Source organism: Solea senegalensis, linkage group LG21 (assembly GCF_019176455.1).
Source record: "Solea senegalensis isolate Sse05_10M linkage group LG21, IFAPA_SoseM_1, whole genome shotgun sequence".
Classification (NCBI taxonomy): Eukaryota; Metazoa; Chordata; class Actinopteri; order Pleuronectiformes; family Soleidae; genus Solea; species Solea senegalensis.
The window spans coordinates 1,012,732-1,035,239 of NC_058040.1; the positions used below are offsets into that span (position 1 = coordinate 1,012,732).

Here is a 22,508-nt window from a genome sequence, read left to right on the forward strand (position 1 = left end):
TGTTAATCTGTGGTTCTGTAGTTTGTTAATCTGTGGTTCTGTAGTTAGAGACAGTGGTGGATCAAACTAATTGTTAATAGTTTGTTTTCTCAGATCAACACAGACAAGATTGACAGATGTATTTAACATGAACGGTTTACAGACAATCACCAGGAGCAGCAGCCACTTTTTCCTCTGTCTCTCTGTCTCTCTGTCTCTCTCTCGCTCTCTCGCTCTCTCTGTCTCTCTCTCTCTCTCTGTCTCTCTCTCTCTCTCTCTCTCTCTCTCTCGTTCTCTCTCCTCTCTCTCTCTCTCTCTCTGTCTCTCTCTCCCTCTCTCCTGTCTCTCTCTCTCTCTCTCTCTGTCTCTCTCTCTCTTGTTCTCTCCTCTCTCTCTCTCTCTCTCTCCCTCTCTCTCCTCTCTCTCTCTCCCTCTCTCTCTCTCTCTCTCCCTCTCTCCCCTCTCTGTTTCTCTCTCTCTCTCTGTCTCTCTCTCCTCTCTCTCTGCCTCTCTCTCTCTCTCTGTCTCTCTCTGTCTCTCTCTCTCTCTCTCTCTCTCTCTCTGTCTCTGTCTCTCTCTCTGTCTCTCTCTGTCTCTCTCTGTCTCTCTCTCTCTGTCTCTCTGTCTCTCTCTGTCTCCTGTCTCTCTCTGTCTCTCTGTCTCTCTCTCTCTCTGTCTCTCTCTCTCTCTCTCTCTCTGTCTCTCTCTGTCTCTCTCTGTCTCTCTCTGTCTCTCTCTCTGTCAGTTCAGATCAGTTCAGTCTCAGACCCGAGTCCAGACTCAGCCTCAGATCCAGTCTGTTGAGTGTCTCGATCAGACGTCCTGGTCTCCATGGCTCTCTGCTCCTTCTCTCCTCTTCTCCTCCTCGTCGCTCTGTTGATCTTTGGACTTGTTGCTCTGCTGCTGTTGACCGTCCCCACAGAGGACGTTCAGGACAGTCCGGGCTTTGCGGTAAGACTGACTTTAATTTCATCCTTAATCCTTAATCAGCTCAATGTTTGTGTTTGTTTGTGAGTCTGAACTTGAACATCAGCGTGTGTCAACAACATCTGCTCATGTGCTTTAATGAGCTTTATACACATTTAAAAAGAGAGTAAATTAGAGTAAATGTGCATCCTAATTTGATTTAGTAATATCTGAAATTCTTCATTTTCACGTGTAAATAGAAAAGTCCATTCATCTGTTTTTACATTCAGAGCATGAATCCTCTGCAGCTCCTGCTTCTTTTACCTCCCTCATTTTTGTCTCGCCGCTCTGTTTCCCAGGGTTTCTGATGCTTTTTAACATCTTGTCGCTGCTCTTTCACTCATTCACACAGAAGGAGGAGAAAAAAGGAAACAAAGGAGGGTTTGTTTCATTCTGTGGAGACAAAATATTTCCTGTTTCTACACAAATTCAGGGACATTTCCATAAGAATAGTATAGTATTCTATTGTTTTATTGTTTGTTTTATGTTTCTACAAAGGTGCACAGTAAAGCAGCAGATTTAGTCATTGTGTGTGTATCACTCGTTCACTCACTCCCTCACTCACTCACTGTTCACTCCCTCACTCGTTCACCGTGCGTCGCCTTGTGTCAAACACAACAACAACAACAACCCTCAGCAGATCGTGTTTGTGTGTGAGATAAATTCAAGTTAATCTTGTTTTATCTCAGTCAGTAACGATCTTTGGAAGTTGACCTCTGACCTCTGTGTTTGCAGCAGCTCCTCTCCAGATGTTAAAGGTCTTAACTTTTTTCCTTCTCTCTGAAGTACGGGATTGTTCTGGACGCCGGCTCCTCACACACAGCGCTGTATATTTACAGATGGCCGTCAGACAAACACAACGGCACAGGCGTGGTGACGCAGCACAGTGAATGTCATGTTCAAGGTACATTAAACCTGTGGGAGGGGTTTTATGTCAAACACTCTGAAACCTGGAAAAACATATTTTATGTTCAAATGTTTTTACACTAATTTTAAAAATTCCATTCATGCCTGTTAGAGCACTGGCTCCCAAAGTCTGGGTCGAGTCCCAAAAATGTGTCGTCTTCCTTCTATTTGACATTTATGTTTATATGTTTACAATAATGTTTAATATAATTTATAAAACATCCCTCACATAGCTCATGTGTTAAACCTCCATCTTGTTTTAAATCTATAACAAAGTCAATATTGTACAGAAGTTTTTATTTTGGAATATTTGTCTCAAGATCAAATTTTTAAATTGAAGCAGTAAAAAAAAAACCTCACTCACTCGCACATTCATTCACTTATTCACTCATACACTGACTCGCTCACTCACTTGCACATTTGCTTGTTCACTAGCTCACTCGTTCACTTATTCACTCACTCCCTCCCTTTCTCACTCATTCATTCACTCACTCGTTCACTCACAGGTGGAGGAATCTCCAGCTACACAGGTGAGCGTGGAGGAGCGGGGCGGAGCTTAGAGACGTGTCTGGACCAGGCGGTGAAGGACATTCCTAAAGACAGACACCACCTGACACCAGTTTACCTGGGAGCGACAGCAGGGATGAGACTCCTCAAGTCAGTGTGTCTTTATTTAGTTTCACATCACAACAGCTTTTCCACTCACGGAATAAGAAAATATTTTACATAAAAAAAAAAAAAAATTGTAGATTAAGACTGAATGAAATGTAAATTTAGTTTAATTAATAAATAAGACAGAACGCTAATGTGATTACAGCACAGATTTAATCAAAGTTAAGAGCTTTTAGCAAACAAGAAGAACAAATGAGATGAAATTCATTTAGTTTAATTGATTTACAGGTTTTATTTAAGACAATTTTCAGTCATAGATACTGAAGATATTTTATTTCATTGTCCATTTTGTTTCATGTTAGAAACAAATAAAACAGTTTTATAACACGCCAGCATTAAAGTAACAAAACAAAACTAAAAAGTATTATTTTATTTTACTTCATGTCTCTCTGTCCGACTAAAATGGAGCTGGTCTTAGTCAGACTAACGTACCTAGATAATGTGATTCATAGTCAGATTACTCCTGCATGTAAACACGTTAGTCCGACTAAAATGGAGCTGGTCTTAGTCAGACTAACGTACTTGGATAATGTGATTCATAGTCAGATTACTCCTGCATGTAAACACGTTAGTCCGACTAAAATAGAGCTGGTCTTAGTCGGACTAACGTACTTAGATAATGTGATTCATAGTCAGATTACTTCTGCATGTAAACACGTTAGTCCGACTAAAATGGAGCTGGTCTTAGTCCGACTAACGTACTTAGATAATGTGATTCATAGTCAGATTACTCCTGCATGTAAACACGTTAGTCCGACTAAAATAGAGCTGGTCTTAGTCGGACTAACGTACTTAGATAATGTGATTCATAGTCAGATTACTCCTGCATGTAAACACGTTAGTGCGACTAAAATGGAGCTGGTCTTAGTCCGACTAACGTACCTGGATAATGTGATTCATAGTCAGATTACTTCTGCATGTAAACACGTTAGTCCGACTAAAATAGAGCTGGTCTTAGTCGGACTAACGTACTTAGATAATGTGATTCATAGTCAGATTACTCCTGCATGTAAACACGTTAGTCCGACTAAAATAGAGCTGGTCTTAGTCGGACTAACGTACTTAGATAATGTGATTCACAACAGTTTGAATGTAAAGAACAAAAGTACAATTAATATTCAAGCATTCTGAGGTGGTGGGAGGAGCTGTCTGTTGTCGTTTATTATGAATTAAACATCCATGAACAATCCTCCTGAATGAAGACCTTGTTGTTGTTGTTGTTGTTGTTGTTGTTTCTCTCTGCAGTCTCTCCAGTCCACAACAGTCGGCTCGGATTCTGCAGGATGTGGAAGAGAAAATGCAGTCGTACCCGTTTAGCTACAGAGGAGCCGCCGTGCTGAGCGGTCAGGAGGAGGGCGCGTACGGCTGGGTCACCGTCAACTATCTGTTAGAGAACTTCATAAAGGTGACACAAACACACTATCTTCACGTTTCCATCGCAACGACTTGATTAGATTTCTAGATTCTTTTTTTTTGTTGTTTTTTTTCCCCCCAGTTTGGTTTTGTGGGTCGCTGGTTCAAGTCCAGCAGACCCACAGTGGGTGCGCTTGATTTGGGCGGAGCGTCCACTCAGATCACATTTGCCACTCGGGAGGAGGAAGTGGAGGACAAAGTGGACATGGTGAAGCTGCGTCTCTACGGTCAGGAGTTCTCTCTGTACACACACAGCTTCCTGTGCTACGGACGAGACCAGGTCCTCATGAGACTCTTAGCTCATTTAATAAAGGTGAAAAAAAGAAAATACACTTTTACGTTTATCTTCACTGTGTTTTCACGGACGTTTGAAAGGGATGGTGTAATAAAATCTACATCAGTGTAAGTCTGTGATATCTTATCTAGACTTTTCCAACAGGAAACTGAAGTTTGTAAACCACTCACGCTTAGATCAGTGATTTTAGCTCACGTGGACACAGGAGCTGCTGGTCCTCTGCTGCCTCGTGTGGTCAGTGAGATAAAACAGTTAAATATGTATAAATGTCTTATATTGTTGTTATATTTTAGATACGAGTACTAACATGTACGATTTAAACATTTCTGCCAAGGAAACTTTAGATTTTATGTACTGAGCGGGACAGGATGAACTTGACATCGCCCTCTGGTGGACAACCACATAGTGACCCAAACTCTACCTGTGAACGATGTTGTCTTTGTTTAAATCAGTGTTTCTGAGTGTGTGTGTGTGTGTGTGGAGGTAATGTGTCCACTCACCCTCTCTGTGTCTGTGTCTGTGTCTGTGTCTCTCGTCCAGAGTCAGGATTACTCAGATTCAGTGGATCACCCGTGTTACCCTGCAGGCCACAGTCGCGTTCTGACGTTCAGCAGCGTCTTCACGTCTCCGTGTACGACACAGTACCAGCCCAGCTCACTCAGCCGGCACAGTAGTGTGACGGTGAAGGGCAGCGGACGTTATGAACTCTGTGAGGCCAACGTGTCCCAGATCTTCTCTTTTGACAACTGTCCGTTCTCTCAATGCTCCTTCGACCGAGTCTTTCAGCCAAACGTCAGAGGCAGCTTCATGGTGAGAAAACTAAGCCTTTAAACCTTCTTAAGAAGTCTACGATATCTTAGGAACACGTTCTCGTCTTTATCTCACTGTGACACAGACTTTTCCAACAGGGAACTGAAGTCTGTAAAACACTCACTCTCCCACACCAAAGCCCATAGAGAAAAACAGTGATTTTAGCAGCAGGGACACAGGCGCTGCTGGTCCTCTGCTGCCTCGTGTGGTCATGTCATTTTTGCAGACGCTTTCATCCAAAGTGACTTTGAGAACAATCAGCCAATCACACGCTTTTCCAATCACTGCGTGGCTCCTCCCCCATTATAAATTCTGGAGCCTCTTTGTCTTTCTCTTGAAGCTCGATGTCAGATGTCCCTATCAGGCCACGCCCCCTGCACGCTCCACCCACTTCTTCTTTGAGTTGGGAGAGGAGAGTGACATAAAATATCACTTTAAGAAAACTGTTTTTTTTTTTTTTAAGAGTTTGTACATAAATGTATGATTTAATATATTATTGTTACTAACGTGTGTGTGTGTCGTGTGTGTGTGCGTGCGTGTGTGTGTGTGTGTGTGTGTGTGTGTGCGTGTGTGTGTGTGTGCGCGCGTGTGCGTGCGTGTGTGTGTGTGTGCACGTTCAGGCCTTCTCTGCGTTCTTCTACACTCACTCGTTCCTGCAGCGAATCACCGGGAAACCTGTGAAAACTCTGTCACAACTGGAGGAAGCTGCAAAGACAGTTTGCACAATGAGCTTCCATCAAGTAACCTTCTCTTCTTTTTATGCTCTTATTTGTTAATTTATTATTTTTTTATCCAAACTCCTGTAAATCTACACATTCACATTTAGATGTGTACATTTTAGCAACAGTGAAGCACAAGATTTAAGGATAAATAGATGACATTGAAATTCTGCATATACATATATGTATGTATATACATATATGTATATACATATATATATGTATATACATATATGTATAAACATACACATGAAACAAATGAAATAAAATAAATCAAACAAAGATGTTGTTCAAAAGAAATAACATGAACATCATGTTTTAAGTTTCTTTATACAGACGTTCTATATACTGTGTATAAAATATAATATATTTATATAATATACTGTGTATAAAATATGGAAATTGAACATCTATACAAAAGAAAACTCTGTAAACAATGAGACACAGAATTATGGAAAATGATCCACTTTGAAATAATGTACATGACAGTTATAAGGATATTAAACACTCTTTTTTATCACTCTGATCTTTAAATGAAAAAATGAACATACTGTTCTTGAATCAAAGTTAATCTTGTTTTCTGTATTCCGTCTTTCTGTCTCTGTCTCTGTGTGTGTCTCTCTCTCTGTCTCTCTCTCTCTCTCCGTCTCTGTCTCTCGCTCTCTCCGTCTCTGTCTCTCTCTCTCTCTTTCTGTCTCTCTCTCTCTGTGGTTCAGATGTTGCTTCTCGCTCCGGGTGAGTCCAGACCTCGTCTCCAGGATTATTGCGCGTCCTCTGTCTTCATGAATGTCCTCATGTCCAGAGGCTACGGCTTCGACGACGCGTCCTTTCCTCACATTTCCTTCCAGAAAAAGGTCAAAAATCATATTCCATTTTATTTTCATCCATTTGTTTTCAGGTGTGTTTTATTTTGAAATAAAAAGCCTTCCTGCCCCCGCAGGCGGCCGACACCTCGGTGGGTTGGGCTCTGGGTTACATGCTGAGTCTGAGTAACCTGCTGCCCGCCGAGTCTGCGGGGGTCAGGAAGGCCTTGACCCTCGGCTCGTGGACCGCACTCGTCTCTCTCTGCTGCCTCCTGCTGGCTGCAGCTCTGCTCATCATTCTACTGCGAGCTTGTGACGGGAAGATGAAGAAGAAGAAGAAGGAGAAGAAGGAGAAGAAGGAGAAGGAGAGGGAGGAGGAAGAGGAGAAGAAGAAGAAGGACAGTGAAGGCCCCGTCTAGACATGACAGCAGCAGCAGCAGCAGCAGTGTGTGTGTGTGTGTGTGTGTGTGTGTGTGTTCTTTGAACTCCATCTCGTTTGATCTGAAATGAAAATGTAGTCATTTTATCTTCCTTTTCCTTTTATTAACAACTTTTCTTTAATATGTTCAGAAATATTATTTTTTATTATTTTTCCCCAATTCAGTAAAAGTCTAAATTTAATGATTCAGAATATTTCTGTTTTTTTGTTTTTTTTAAATCTCGTGCTGAAGTTCAGAGTCAACACAACACAACAGCGCCCTCTGGTGGGGGTTTGAATGTATATATATATATATATATATATATATATATATATATATATATATATTTTAAATAGTGCAGCTTTTTTGTTCTTGTTATAGAAAATGTTTTTTTATTTTTGAGTAACTGATTTAATTAGAAAATAATAAATAACGTTTGTTTTCAGTTTTTAACGTTAAAAATGACCAATAAATATTATTTTAAACAATGAAATCACTGCTCAGGTGACACTTTAAACACGTTCACACTTAAAGATTAAAACATTATTGTCATTATATTATTATAATAAGAAGAAGTTTATAAAAGTCTCACGTCTTAAAGATTTTCTTAAACGGCAGAATTGACGAGCAATAATATTTAAAAAAATATGTTTACACTATTTGACCTTTTAATTTTACTCTGTTTTTTTTATCTTGTAAAACACAATAACTTTAAAAACACGTCAGTAAATCTACTACAAAAGTAAATTATTATAATTATCGCATAAATAACATGACTTTGTTTGACTAAATAGAGAAACACTGTTCATTTTATTTTTATTGTAATAAAAACCCTTGATTTCAAACCAAATTCTTTGTAAACTTGAGAATGTTCCAACAAATAATAATCAAAACAATTCTAGAATTTCAAATATTTTTACATGAAATGAGTATTATTTACCGACCACTAGGGGGCGTCAGTCTAACCAAACTGTCAAAATCAGTTTGAATAATGTTTGAAAGTGAATGAACATGAATTGACTTTTATGGTTGAATATTTGTGTGTTTTCTCTGAATTATTGTGTGAGGTTGTGAGCGATGACTCAGCAGATTTGCTCAGAGTGACTCGTCGTCCTGTGACCTTCAGCACTCACAGTAAACATCATTATCTGTGGACGTGGACTCAGTGTCCATGTTGGGACATTCTGGACACTTTTGTGCTGCGTCATCTGTGGATTATATGAACGACGACATCATCGCTTTCAACCAGAAGAAGAAGAAGAAGCAACAACAACAACAAGTTCAACATGGTAACAAAAACTCTGCATTATTATCTTTGTTATTAGGATTTGATTCAGTTTCATTCATTTCATTGATTTGTTTTTTATTCACAGCTGAGTTTCACGGCAGTTTTTTCGTCTTTGCTTTTGTTGCTCGTTTCTGTTTCTGCAGTTTGGTGAGTGACCATGTTTTTAATTTGATTTTAGATTAGATTAGATTAGATTAGATAGACCAGTAAGTAGGTAGAACATTTTTAATATTTGTTCTAAATGTTCTCTGACTCTGACTTCTGAAGCTTATAACCAACATCTATTTATGTAAAATCATCAAAGACTGTTTTAATGGCTTTCTTTAAACTTTAAACACAGTTTTTGTGAAGTAAAAAAAGACATCTTTCTTGTATTATGGGATAGAAATAACAGAACCCAGGTCCATCAAAACCACCAAGGCCAATAAAAATAGACATCAGAGAACAAGTGAGGGAGCGCAGAGAACAAGTGAGGGAGCGCAGAGAACAAGTGAGGGAGGGCAGAGAACAAACAAGTGAGGGAGGAGTGAGGCAAGTGAGGGAGGGCAGAAAGTGAGGGGAGGGCAGAGAACAAGTGAGGGGAGGGCAAGAGAACAAGTGAGGGCAGAGAACAAGTGGGGCAGAGAACAAGTGAGGAGGGCAGAGAACAAGTGAGGGAGCAGAGAACAAGTGAGAACAAGTGAGGGCGCAGAGAACAAGTGACAAGTGAGAGAACAAGTGAGGGAGATTAAATATTTTCAATCAGTTAGAAATTATTTAAGATAGATGTTTTTTTTCTGTTTACTGTTTTTTTGTGTTTACTGTTCAAATTGAAACTTTTGCAAGAATAACACAAAGTTTTTCATTGTGTTGTTGTTGTTGTTGTTTACTCTCAGCTGTCAGCGTCCAGTCGACTGCAGGTGGAGTTCATATGGAGAGTGGTCAGAGTGTGACGGCTGCACCAGGACAAAGGTCACACACACACACACACACACACACACATATCTTTAATTTCATTTAATTTCATTTCATTTCATTTCATTTTATTTTTTATCATGTGTCCTCAGGTGAGGACTCGTCTCGTGGACGTCTTCGCTCACTTCGGTGGACGTCCATGTCCAGGTGAAGCCACACAAACACAAACATGTGTTCCACTGAAGAAGTGTCCCCTGGAAACAGGCTGTGGAAAAAGGTTCCGCTGCACCTCGGGTTTGTTCCACAACTCAATGCATTTAAATTCGTCTCTACTTTTACGCGTTCTCTTTTCTAAAAATAAAAGTAACTGTAATAAGCATTAACTAACGGGTAATTCATGTTTTTAACTAAATGTTTGATCGTGTTTTTCAGTTTAATGTTAATTTAGGTATTAAACCAAACTTTATTCAAGGTTTATAAAACTACTGGTGACATCACTTAACACAGAGGAGTCCTGAATATACTGTAATTAAGCATTTATTAACCATTAACTATGTTTATTAACGCTCCAACCACACAGATATTAAACATGTGTCATATTTAAGGGACTCATGTTTTACACTAAAGGGTCACAAGGAGCATTAACAAAGGTAAGGTATGCTTAAGTAATACTTAATTATCGTTTAGTGAAAAGAGTCACTTAAGGGAGACAAAGTTTCAACTTTACAGACACACAAACCCTTAACTGACTATCTACTAATGAAAGATTTTTATATTTTTACACTTTTGTAGAACATTATATGAATGGATGACTTCATTTACATGAATAAACGTAGAGTTAAAACATGAATGAAGTAACTGGACGTCCTCTCAGGTCAGTGTCTCAGTGCGTCTCTGGTGTGTAACGGAGACCACGACTGTGACGACGGTCTGGACGAGAGAGACTGTCACCACGGCAACGGCGACCACAGCACATGTGACCTGGACAAGACTCCGCCCAACTCTGACCTCACGGGCAGAGGGTGAGTGACCTTCACTGCTTCAGCACAGACGACGACACCGATATCTCTGAAATTTGATGTTTGTTTGTTTGTTCTTTACGCTCCCTCATTTGTTCTTTACGCTCCCTCATTTGTTCTTTACACTCCCTCACTTGTTCTTTACACTCCCTCACTTGTTCTTTGCGCTCCCTCATTTGTTCTTTACGCTCCCTCACTTGTTCTTTACACTCCCTCACTTGTTCTTCATCTCCCTCATTTGTTCTTCTGCAGCTCCCTCATTTGTTCTTTACACTCCCTCACTTGTTCTTTGCTCCCTCATTTGTTCTTCTCCCTCACTTGTTCTTTACACTCCCAAGCTCCCTCATTTGTTCTTTCTTTCCCTCATTTTGTTCTTTATGCTCCCTTATTTGTTCTTTGCTCCCTCACTTGTTCTTTGCGCTCCCTCATTTGTTCTTTACACTCCTCACTTGTTCTTTCGCTCCCTCATTTGTTCTTTAAGCTCCCTCCTCTCTTATGCTCCCTCATTTGTTCTTTCTAGCTCCCTCACTTATTCTTTATGCTCCCTCATTTGTTCTTCGCTCCCTCATTTGTTTTTGCACTCCCTCATTTGTTCTTTTCGCTCCCTCACTTGTTCTTTACGCTCCCTCATTTGTTCTTTACACTCCCTGCTTGTTCTACAGCTCCCTCATTTGTTCTTTGCACTCCCTCATTTGTTCTTTATGCTCCCTCATTTGTTCTTTACGCTCCCTCATTTGTTCTTTACGCTCCCTCATTTGTTCTTTGCACTCCCTCATTTGTTCTTTGCACTCCCTAATTAGAACTCGTTCCCCGTCCACAAAATAATTGTAAACATCTCAAGTCAATAATCCGACAAACGTTAGATATTTACAATTATTTTGTCGATGGACAGCGACTCCAAGCCTGTGACGACTGCCGGCCCATTGAGCTGTCGCTCCAAAACTCCGTAGCCAATCAGAGGGCAGCTTCTTAAGGTCTGCCCACGAACAAAAACCACTGCGCAAAGAACAAGTGTATTTTCAAACAATAATATACAATATTTTTGAATGATAAAATCAATATTTTAAATATTCCATATTTGTGCAGCTACGACGTGTTGACGGGGAAACTGAGAGCAGCTGTGATCAACACCCGGAGTTTCGGAGGTCAGTGCAGGAAAGTGTTCAGTGGTGACCACGGGCTCTGGTTCCGGCTGCCACACAACGTCCTCAGCTACAACTTTGAGGTGAGGAAAGCACACAAATGATTTGTTTAAAGTAAACTTAGTTTTAAAAAGGTTTACATTGAATGACATTTGACGATGGTGAAGATCAAACATGTGTGTGAAACAAAATAACAAGTGTTTTTTATCGAGTGGAAATAAACCTGTGAATGAAGAAGAAAGAATTCATAATTCATAAATAAAGAGGTTTTGTTGACAGGTGAACGTGAACAACGAAGAGAGCGACGAGTCGTACGAGAGTTCGTGGTCGTACGTTCAGCACATTCAGTCCGACGCTTTGTTCGGTCACGACCGCCGCACATTCCACAAAGAAGTCACCGATGACCAGGTAATAAAAATCACCTCCTTCTGTCTCTGAGCGTCACTTTTGACGCCATCATTGCGTTGATTTAAGATTATCTCTCATTGTTCAGGCGTACAGACTATTAATCCTGAAGAACAGGGTGGAGCTGGCCCAGTTTCAGAACTCCGCCCCGGAGTATCTCACTCTGTCAGAGGGATTGTGGAAGGCCCTGACGTCACTGCCCGTCACGTACGACTACTCCGCTTACCGACAGCTGCTGCAGACGTACGGCACACACTATCTGTCGCAGGGCTCGCTCGGAGGAGAATACCAGGCCCTGCTGGAGTTAAACCATCAGGCGTTCGCCTCCAGCAGTAAGAAGCAACATTCATGTCAAATGTCATCAGAATTCAGAATTTAATCTGAGAATTCTGACTTTTTTTTCATCCCAATTCTGACTTTAATCTGAGAATGTTCCCTGAACACGACTGTGTAAAACAAGAACAAGAACAAACACTTTATATCTCTTTGAATTGCTTTTAAATCTCTTTAAGTCTCTTTCAATCTCTGTTAATCTCTTTCAATCTCTTGCTCCTGCTTCTCTCGTGTGAAGGTACGACAGAGATCGAGTACCAGAGGTGTTGGAGAAAGGTGAAGCGTCGTTTCTTCAGGAAGAAAGTGACAATCACCTGCGAGAAACTGTTCAAATCTTTAGCATCACGTGACGGTGAGAGGAACTTTCATGTGTGGCAGTTTTACAGACAGATTACAGATTACAGGAAACCCACGCTCGCCTGAGATTAAATTAGAGTTTGTGCAGGACACACCGTGAACGAGATGCCCATCAAGGTGAACGTGTACGGAGGAGATCCAGCCTTCATCGCTCCTCTGACTGTTCTGGACCTGGAGAAGCCAGAAGCAAACGGAGAGACTTACGACAACTGGGCTTCATCTGTCAAAGACTTCCCTGAAGTCACAGAGCACAAGGTTTGACCCACGCTGCACAGACACATCATTATTTGACACTGTCACACAGGTTGTGTTGTTGTGTTTTGCAGCTGCGTCCTCTGTACGAGCTGGTGAAGGAGGTGCAGTGTGCCGGTTTGAAAAAGCTCCTCCTGAAAAGAGCCACAGAGGAATATCTGTCAGAGGAGAATCCCTGTCACTGTCGACCCTGTCTCAACAACGGACGACCGCTGCTCACGGGAACGGCGTGTCGCTGCGTGTGCCGGCCGGGAACGTCGGGACGAGCCTGCGAGAGAGGAACCGTCACCGGAGAACAACCAGGTAAGAGAAACTAATCTGGAATATGTTAGCGTTCAAGATGTTAGGTAGTCAGGGGAACTGTGCTGAGAGCGCCCCCTGCTGCTGAGAACCACTCCATGGTTGTTCACGTCTTTATCTTACTGTGAGACAGACTCTTCCAACCACTCACTCTCCCACACCAAAGCCCATAGAGAAAATCAGTGATTTTAGCTCAGGAGCTGCTGGTCCTCTGCTGCCTCGTGTGGTCACTTTGTGTCACTGAGGTCAATCAGAGCAAAGGAAACCACTCACTCTCCCACACCAAACCCCATCAGTGATTTTCTCTAAAATCCGTTTTTGTTGAGCCCTCTGAGATCATACAGGGGGCGCTCACAGCACAGCTATTATCTAAGATATTGACTATTTGTCAGTTTCTCATATAACAACGTTAACACAAAACCTGAACTGTTACTGCGACATAATCCTTCACAACAAGGACACATTGTGAGGACGAGTGGTTTGTCTCTCAGGTGTGATCCACGGCAGCTGGAGCTGCTGGTCCTCCTGGGGATCCTGCTCTGCAGGTCAAAGGTCGAGGACTCGCACATGCAACAACCCCGCTCCCAGCGGAGGAGGTCACCACTGCACCGGACTGCAAGAGGAGCACAAGCCCTGTGACGAGCCAGAGATCCAGTATTTAAAGTGAGGAGACAGTTTTGAACAATAATGTTGAAAAATCCCCGTGAAAAAGAGCTCAGACCTAACGTTAACTCGTGTTGACTTAAAAGTACAGATGTACACTTTCCACTATAGTATATAGTGGAGTCTGAAATCCTGAGAGTATACATATACATATATATTACGATAAAGAGCATATGAAGAGTGGAAAGTGTTTGTTTACAGGACGATGGAGCCTCAGTGCTTCAGTCTCTCTGTGGCTCCACCAAAAACATGTGGTTCTCCACCCAACCTCAGGAACGGCTTCATCCAGGTGAGTCTGCGAGAACGCCACTGTCCATGTTTACACACGGTTCTTGTTATTATTATTATTATTTTACTATTTTTAATAAATCACATTCTCTGTGAACTGAAGAGATTCAAGTTTGATTTAACACATTTTTTTTTTTTTACTGCGATGACTTTGACATGCGGTCTGCAACTGGCAGCACGTGGACCAAAACTGGCCCGCCAGGAAATAATTCAGTAATCGGAATTTGGAATCAGTAATCTGATTATGGACCAGTTTACAAATCTAATCTATTCTAATCTATATCTAAATCTAATTTGGTCAGAATCAGTCAAATAAAATGCATACATAATTCTGAGCTTTTATTCTGAAAAATATGAATCGATTTAAAGAATTGAATTTGAAAAATAAAGCACTGCAGTTGTCATGGAGAGTAAATGTGTGAAATAATGATTTGCATATGTTAGATTAGATTAGATTAGATTGGATTAGGAGATGCACAATCGTTATTAACAGTATGAAAAGAGGAGAATATGGTTTCAGAGCATTTCTTTTTACATTTCTTTTACAACATTCCACACACATTTGTGTCTTTGTAACAAGTTAGACAAAGTCCACATCGTCACCAGGACACTGCTGTTACACAGATGTGTGTTTTTGTCTCAGACTGAAGACGTTTTAAGAACATATTGTAGAATTATTGGATGCTTTAGATTAGCATTTAAAAAAGTGTAAAATTGAGAATGAGTCACACTTTTTTTTCAATTTGTGTTCAGAATCCCCGGGATTATTACCTGGTTGGGAGCACGGTGGAATATTCCTGCTCAGACGGACATCACCTGAGCGGGAACTCTGTGGCTCAGTGCAGTGAAACGCAGCAGTGGGTGACGACGGGAACCATGGTCTGTAAAAGTACGTCAGCACTTTATGATTCACTTTGAAACAGATGAAAAGATCTAATCCGAACATTTTCAGCACATATTTGTACTTTACTCCCATTTGAATCTTCAAAAACAATCTTTCAAACATTGGCACAAAACATTCACTTGGACTTATGAATGAGAAAGTCAAAAATCTGAATTCTCAAAGATTTGATGGTGAAAGGTCAAAGGTCACGATCACTGGAAAAACAATTTGAATGTGATTCCTCAGAAATTCAGTTTCAAGACACAAACTTTCACTTAAACTCAGATTAGTTGGAGGGGATCAAAGTTCAATGTCTAACAAACGTTCACTTATACTCTCAAGGATTTTTATGTTCACTGTTACTTTAACAAATGCAGTGTTTGGATTATAATTCCAAATTTGGCTAAAAAACCTTCATTCAAACATTTAATCTGTAGTCAAGAGTCAACGTCACTGTCATTTAAAAGAAAAATATAATTTCAGGAAGATTTGGACTCAAGGATTTAGATTTTTGGTTACATAAAAAGAAAATCTAAAAAATTTTGGATTTTAGTTCAAAATTTGACACAAACAGTTAGATTGTGGGAGTCAAACGTCTGAATGTGATACTTGAGAATTAGCATGAAGGATTTCGAGCACATTTGACACTAATGTTCACTTGGACTCAAGTGAAGAGTCAAAAGAGTCAAAAGTTGAGGTCGCTGTAATAAAAAAAACAAAAAGAAACACTTTTTTTCATCTTTTTATTTTGGTTCTTCAGGAATAAAGAATGTCATGACAGAATTCTTCCACATTTGACACAAACATGGATTAGATTGGATTTTCTATGCATCATAATCACATTGGCCTCAAAAAAGTGTCTGGGATTTGGACGTCAAGACAAAAGTCAACGCCACAAAAAAAAAACCCAAAAATATAACAAACTTTTATTTCATTCATTCATCATTTTGTAAACTTTGGAACATTGACACAGATCCACAGTTTCAGTGTAGATTTGTTGGTCAAAGCACAGGTCAGTAATCCTCGCTTCACGTCTTCTCGTCCCAGGCTCCACGTGTGACTTCCCTCAACTCAACAGCGACGTCATAGCCACGCCCACCAGTGCAACCTATCAGATTGGAGAGAGATTGTCGTTTTCCTGTCCTGCGGGGTCAGAGCTGGGGGGTCAGGTGTCAGAGGTCATGTGCAGTCCCAGTCTGCAGTGGTCTCCGTCTCCAGCCGTCGTTCACTGCAAACCAGGTACGTTCATCCTGATTCTATCACTGCACTTTCAACTAACTCTCACTTTTAATCTTATATCTTTTGCAACATCTCAAGAATTCTTTGAGGGAATTTCTTCACGCGTGGATTTCTTCTCTGCTCCCACAGCTCCTGCTCCTCCTCCTCCGTCACTCCTCAAGTGTAAACCGTGGGAGATCATGGGAAAAACACAGTGTGTGTGTAAAACACCATCTCAGTGTTCGTGAGTGTGACTTAATTATATTTATAAGTCTAAATATTATGAACACAATAAGAACTGAGAAGTCATAGGTCATAGTTTAGTATGTCGACCAAAATGAGGCATAAAAGTCACAGAATGTTATTATTTAAATCTTTCTTCAGGACGTCTCTGCAGTTGTGTGTCTCACTGGCATCAAGCCACCGTCTGCTGGGGGTGTGTCAGCTCGGAGCACTGCAGTGTCGGGGGCGGGGCTTCATGTTGGCCAATGACAGTGACTGTAAATGGCCAGATGAGACATTTGTGTCCTGTGAGGACTGTAAACCAGGGACAGTCTGTCAGCGTGAGTCTGCCCTCAGTGCAATTTGTTATTATGATCATAGTGTGCGTGTGTGTGTGTGTGTGTGTGAAGGTGTCACTATATCTAATGTTTTCTTATTTTCCTTCTTCCAATTCTAGAGTCAGAAAATAAATGTGTTTGCCAGAATCCGTCAGATTGCCCGACAGTCTCCGCCCCTCTGTGTGTGAACCCTGGTGATGGCAGTGTCGCCATGACGATGACTGAATGCGAGGTGGGGGCCAGAAGATGTGCGGGGGAGCCGGTGAATGTGATCAGCATCGAGGCTTGTCCAGAATAAAGACGTGTGTGTTATTTTATTTTCATCATAGGTTAAAAGCAAACGGAAAGAGAAGTTTTCAGTTTCTTGAAGAAAAAAAGGTTTGAATTCTGAGGGAAAAAAGTAAAACATTGTGAGATGAGAGTCAGAATTTTAAGGAAATAAAGTATGGAGGCTTGTCCAGAACAATGTGTTTTTCTGTCTCTGTAACTGAAATGTAAATTGAAGATAAAATGTTTTGGTTCTTTTTATTTAAAAATGTTAATGTTTGTTTATTAAAGGACATTGTTAAAAAACAAATTTCTCTCTCTGTTCTGTCAAAATAACAAATATTTGAAGTGTTACTTTGCTACTTAGTCCAACAGATTTATGAATGAGAAAGTTAAAAAAAAGGAAAAAGTAAAACATTCAGGGAATTAAATCAAAGTAGTATGTCGTCCAAAATGACAGAAAAAAAGTCATAGTATAGTATGTCGTCCAAAATCACTCAAAAAAGTCCTAATATAGTATGTCTTCCAAAATCACTCAAAAAAGTCATAGTACAGTATTTCGTCCAAAAAAAAATCAGAAAAGTCATAGTATAGTATGTCGTCCAAAATATCTCAAAAAAGTCATAGTACAGTATTTCGTCCAAGAATAGTCAAAAAAGTCATAGTATAGTATGTCCTCCAAAATGACTCAAAAAAGTCATAGTATAGTATGTCTTCGAAAATCACTCAAAAAAGTCATAGTATAGTATGTTGTCAAAAATCACTCAAAAAAGTCATAGTATAGTATGTCGTCCAAAATCACTGAAAAAAGTCATAGTATAGTATGTTGTCAGACGGTGAAGCATCCACGTTCTGTTTGTGCTGTGAAGGGTTCGAGTGTCACGCTCCCCTGCTCCTTCAAACCGGCCATCATCTTTGTTGTGGATGAACAAGAGTTTCTGCTCCAGATCGTCAGAGTCGTGTGGTGTAAGAACCATCTGATCTGTCAGCGTCAAACTCCGACTGTGTACGACAGCGAGTCAAAGACAAACGACCCTCGCTTCCTGTACCTGGGAGACAAGAGGACAAACTGTACTCTACAGATCAGAGACATCCGTGAGGAAGACAACGCCACGTTTCGCTTCAGGATGGAAGCGGAGGATGTGTCTGGACATTTTACCAACCAAACCGGAGTGACAGTCTCAGTCGTTGGTAAGATCTTCATCATCTGATTGTGATGCTAACATTTCATGTTAATCCTCAAAATTAAACTAAAACTGTCTTCAGACGAGTCTGAGCTGAGGATCGAGAGCTCCAGTGATGACGGTGTGAGGTCAGAAGGTCAGAACATCAAACTGCTCTGCACGTCACGCTGCTCCACCCACCAACTCAACATCACCTGGTTCAGAGATGGCCACGCCCTCTCAGAGACTGGCCCCGCCCTCCAGCTAAGCACTCTGACAGCAGGGGATTCTGGGAACTATACCTGTGGGTCGACGACGTCCCACTCTCCGCTGTACTCTCTGCACGTGAAGGCTACAGGTTTGTTAGATCTGGTTTCTCTGAGCTCAGATCCTGAATAGGATCCAGTTTAAACCTGACTTCCTGTGCTGGACAGGACAAAGTGTTGGACTTCCTCTGATCGTTGGTGTGGTCCTCGGTGTCCTGTTGGTTCTGTGCGCTCTCATACTCGCAATCTTCATCATCAAACGGTAACGTCACTCAACCTGTTTGGTTCTGACCACAGGATTCAAACCCTCACTGAAGAACTGATTTATAGTCATTCTACTTCATATGGATCAGTGGTACAGTGGGTTGGTGGGTCAGTGGTACACTGGATCAGTGGTACAATGGGTTGGTGGGTCAGTGGTACAGTGGGTCAGTGGGTCAGTGGGTAAGTGGTAATGGTGGATCAGTGGTACAGTGGGTCAGTGGGTCAGTGGGCAGTGGGTTGGTGTTAGGGCACAGTGGATCAGTGGTGCAGTGGGTTGGTGGGTTAGTGGCGCGGTGGATCAGTGGTACAGTGGGTTGGTGGCACGGTGAATCAGTGGTACAGTGGGTTGGTAGGTTAGTGCGGCACGGTAGGATCAGTGGTGCAGTGGGTTGGTGGGTTAGTAACACGATGAATCAGTGGTACAGTGGGTTGGTGGGTTAGTAGCACGGTGGATCAGGTGCAGTGGGTTGGTGGGGTTAGCACGGGTGGATCAGTGGTGCAGTGGGTTGGTGGGTTAGTGACACAGTGGATCAGTGGTACAGTAGGTTAGTGACACAGTGGATCAGTGGTACAGTGGGTTAGTGGCACAGTGGATCAGTGGTAAAGTGGGTTGCTGTGCTTACAGGAAACTTCCAGCAGCAGCAGCAGCAGATAAAAATCAGGCGGCTGGAGTGATGGAGGTGGTGCCACAGGTGAGTGACATTGGTAATATTATAATGAACTGCGACTGATGTGTCATTAATACCAGACACGTCTTACTTCCTGTTTCCAGAGGGATGATGGCTTCCTGTCACCTGCTGAGGTCGAGGTCAGCTACTCCATCATCAACTTCAAACACAACAAACAGACCAGGTAACAGTCTCACCTGTACCCAGGTGCACTTCTTGTCCATTTGACACACATGTGATGTGGAGCTCCAGGTTTGATTTCGTGGCGAAACAGTCACATGACCAGGAAGTTCAGGAACTCCACTTCCTGCTTGATTGCTTCCAAAGCTGCAGACCAACTGCGCCCCTCCTGATTCCAGTCTTCATGCAAAGCTAGGCTAATCAGTTGCTGTACAGCAGGGGTCTCAAACTCAATTTGCCTGGGGGCCGCATGAGTTAGAGTCTGGGTGAGGCTGGGTCGCATCAAGTAAGTACTCAAAAATAGAAAAAAGGTACAACTGTCCAGTCTTCTCAATCTTTATCAATAAGCTAATAATAAACAACTTGCATGAATATTTGTGACTAAACAATGTTTTATTTTGAAAAATGACCAGATTCTCTCCATTACATCCGTCTATGACTGACTCTTGACGCATGTTATGACGCTTGGCTCATGTCTTCGTGACATTACCGTAATCCCACAGTCAGTCAAACTTCCCACTAACAGGCCATTGACTCTGTTGAACACCACGGTTATATCCTGGTTGCAGTGAGTGTTGACTTGACTGATATCTTCTTCCTGGCACCTGCGGGTGGAGAGACTGCAGCTCTACGGGCGTGGCGGGCCAGCGCAGCTGCTGACGATGCACGGATTTCGGCGACTCTTGCGTGTGTTGCTGGGCGTCTGTGCAATCACATAGCCAGCCGTACAGTATGCAGTTGGAGTTTTGCTGGAGCATGGTCTTCGCGACGGAGAGAGACATGGAGTAGTCAGGCCTATTCCTGCGTTTCATCCAAGAGTGGGCTTCTCATCCCTCCTCATGATGCTGTCAGATAGGCCTCACATTGTGTTGTAAAGACCGGAGCAGTAGCATTTGCGGACGGTGAGCGCTGATGGCGCAGAGACCCATGGGAGTGGGTTCTTGTGTGTTAATAAAACTGTTGTTGTTGTGATGTGTTTCAGATTGATGTGTGGTGAGTGTTGTTGTTGTGTCCCTCTGTGTTCTGTGGATGTTTGGTGTGGAATTGGCAGAGTGATTTTGTGGTGTGTCACCGTGACTGAGTGTAGTGGGACGGGTGATGATGTCCATCTAATGTTTGTGTTCTCACCACTAAGAATAGTGCGAGAGCCGCGTGAAAACTAAAGATCTGTTTCATGACGCTTTCTTCCGCTTGAAGCTCGCCACAGTTTTTTCTCAGGTAAATCAACTTTTGCGATGTTATCAATATCATCTAAACAGGTAGATTTGTGGTCATATCCATGCATAATGCCATTGAGAATTCGTCTTACTCATGCTCGAGTTGTTTTGGAAACACATATAGGCTGCTATAGTAACTTCACAACAGCTGAGACTTTGTGATATAGATGTGTGTGTGTGTATGTGTATCTGCTGTTTTGAATCAGCAGCTGCTCCGGTCTGCTTTTCTCTCCCTCTTGCATCTCTCTTCGTTATCACCACTGCGGTCCGCACTTACATTAAACTTTGATATCAAGTGGGGGGCCGCGGGCCACGTGTCTGAGACTACTGCTGTACAGACCTCAGAGTGGGAGGAGCCACTGAGGAAGAAATATCCAAACCTGCACAAACAGGTGTGTAGAACCTGATAATGTAATAATCCCCGATAATGTAATAAAAATGTGCACTTGAGTCCATTGAAAATGTAAGGCCCAAGGGTTCCAGTGATACATCGTTTGTGAAAAACGGATCCAACTTTGTCCTGTTGGTGGTGCTAGAGCTCTGGAGCTTGCGTTGCTTACACAGTATCACCACTTGAACCCAAGTAACGGGTGGTCTGCTGTTAAATTATTACAATATTGGGGAATGATTACATTATCAGGACCTGTGAAATGAAGGATAACCTGATAATGTAATAACCTCCTGTTAATGTAATACTTTATTACATTATTGGTTAAAAGTGTATTACATTATTAGGAAATGCACTTTATTACATTATCAGGGTTATTACATTATCAGGTTCTACAAGGTGTTCTTTGATTGGACCTTTTCTTAGAACTGTGTGGGTGTGGCCTATTAACTTGCAGAAAACATGGTGATGAGTTCACTGACGGTTGGTCATCAGGGTTTCTGCAAGTTAATAGTGGGTGGAGCTAATCACCCTGGCCAAACAGGCGGGAGGAAATGAAGAAGAGAGTGGAGATGGTCGCTGTTTCACTTCCTGTTTGTTTTTACAGATCAGAGCCAGTGGGGGGGGACACCATCATCTACTCCACTGTCGCCAACCAAGGATGAAGCTCAAAATCCTTCACTCCTACCAGACCTGCAGTGTGGTGATCATGTCACAGGAGTTTATCGTGTCCCACTGAACCCACTGAACCCCTGACCCATTGTAGACCCATTGGAGACTCCTTGACCCACTGAACCCTTGACCCACTGAACCCCTGTCCCACTGAACCCTTGACCCACTGAACCCCTTGATCCACTGAACCCCTGTCCCACTGAACCCCTGTCCCACTGAATCCTGACCCACTAAAACCCCTGTCCCACTGCACCCTTAACCCACTGAACCCCTGACCCACTGAACCCTACTCAATGAACTCCTTACCCACTGACCCCTTGACTCACTGAACCCCTGTCCCACTGAACCCCTAACCCACTGAACCCCAGTCCCACTGAACCCTTGACCCAATGAACCCCTGACCCACTGAACCCCTGACTCACTGAACCCCTGACCCACTGAACCCTACTCACTGAACTCCTTACCCACTGACCCCTTGACTCACTGAACCCCTGTCCCACCTGTCCCACTGAACCCCTGTCCCACTGAATCCTTGACCCACTAAACCCCTGTCCCACTGCACCCTTAACCCCTGACCCACTGAACCCACTGAACTCCTTAACCACTGACCCCTGACTCACTGAACCCCTGACAGTCACTGAACCCCTGACCCACTGAACCCCCCACTGAACTCTGAACCCTGAACTCCTTACCCACTGACCCCTTGACTCACTGAACCCCTGTCCCACTGAACCCCTGACCCACTGAACCCTGACCCACTGAACCCCTGACCCACTGAACCCTGACTCACTGAACCCCTGACCCACTGACCCACTACTCACTGAACTCCCCCACTGACC

The 22,508-nt window shown here is 42.3% G+C and overlaps 3 protein-coding genes across 4 annotated transcripts; all 3 read left to right on the forward strand.

Moving 5' to 3' along the window:
• Window positions 1-675: 675 nt before the first annotated feature.
• On the forward strand, window positions 676-7,521 carry entpd2b (ectonucleoside triphosphate diphosphohydrolase 2b). The gene is made up of 10 exons (XM_044012880.1): window positions 676-930; window positions 1,732-1,849; window positions 2,358-2,508; window positions 3,769-3,928; window positions 4,019-4,249; window positions 4,772-5,041; window positions 5,662-5,781; window positions 6,477-6,614; window positions 6,701-6,932; window positions 7,517-7,521. The coding sequence occupies exons 1-10, from the start codon at window positions 811-813 to the stop codon at window positions 7,519-7,521; spliced, it is 1,545 nt and encodes a 514-aa protein (XP_043868815.1). The 5' UTR covers window positions 676-810.
• Window positions 7,421-17,156, forward strand: c7b (complement component 7b). 2 transcript variants are annotated; one of them, XM_044012407.1, is made up of 18 exons: window positions 7,421-8,271; window positions 8,356-8,417; window positions 9,146-9,221; window positions 9,317-9,458; window positions 10,039-10,186; window positions 11,270-11,408; window positions 11,605-11,733; window positions 11,819-12,062; window positions 12,302-12,415; window positions 12,509-12,675; window positions 12,747-12,975; window positions 13,464-13,635; window positions 13,837-13,924; window positions 14,677-14,812; window positions 15,854-16,045; window positions 16,175-16,268; window positions 16,409-16,587; window positions 16,704-17,156. In XM_044012407.1, the coding sequence occupies exons 1-18, from the start codon at window positions 8,269-8,271 to the stop codon at window positions 16,880-16,882; spliced, it is 2,493 nt and encodes an 830-aa protein (XP_043868342.1). In that variant the 5' UTR covers window positions 7,421-8,268; the 3' UTR covers window positions 16,883-17,156. The 2 variants fall into 2 exon arrangements, with proteins under 2 accessions (XP_043868342.1, XP_043868343.1); XM_044012408.1 differs by having other exon boundaries at window positions 16,710-17,097.
• LOC122758618 lies at window positions 17,000-22,246 on the forward strand. Its single transcript, XM_044012881.1, has 7 exons — window positions 17,000-17,005; window positions 17,685-18,042; window positions 18,118-18,372; window positions 18,449-18,542; window positions 19,170-19,236; window positions 19,317-19,396; window positions 21,605-22,246. The coding sequence occupies exons 1-7, from the start codon at window positions 17,000-17,002 to the stop codon at window positions 21,660-21,662; spliced, it is 918 nt and encodes a 305-aa protein (XP_043868816.1). The 3' UTR covers window positions 21,663-22,246.
• Window positions 22,247-22,508: the final 262 nt, after the last annotated feature.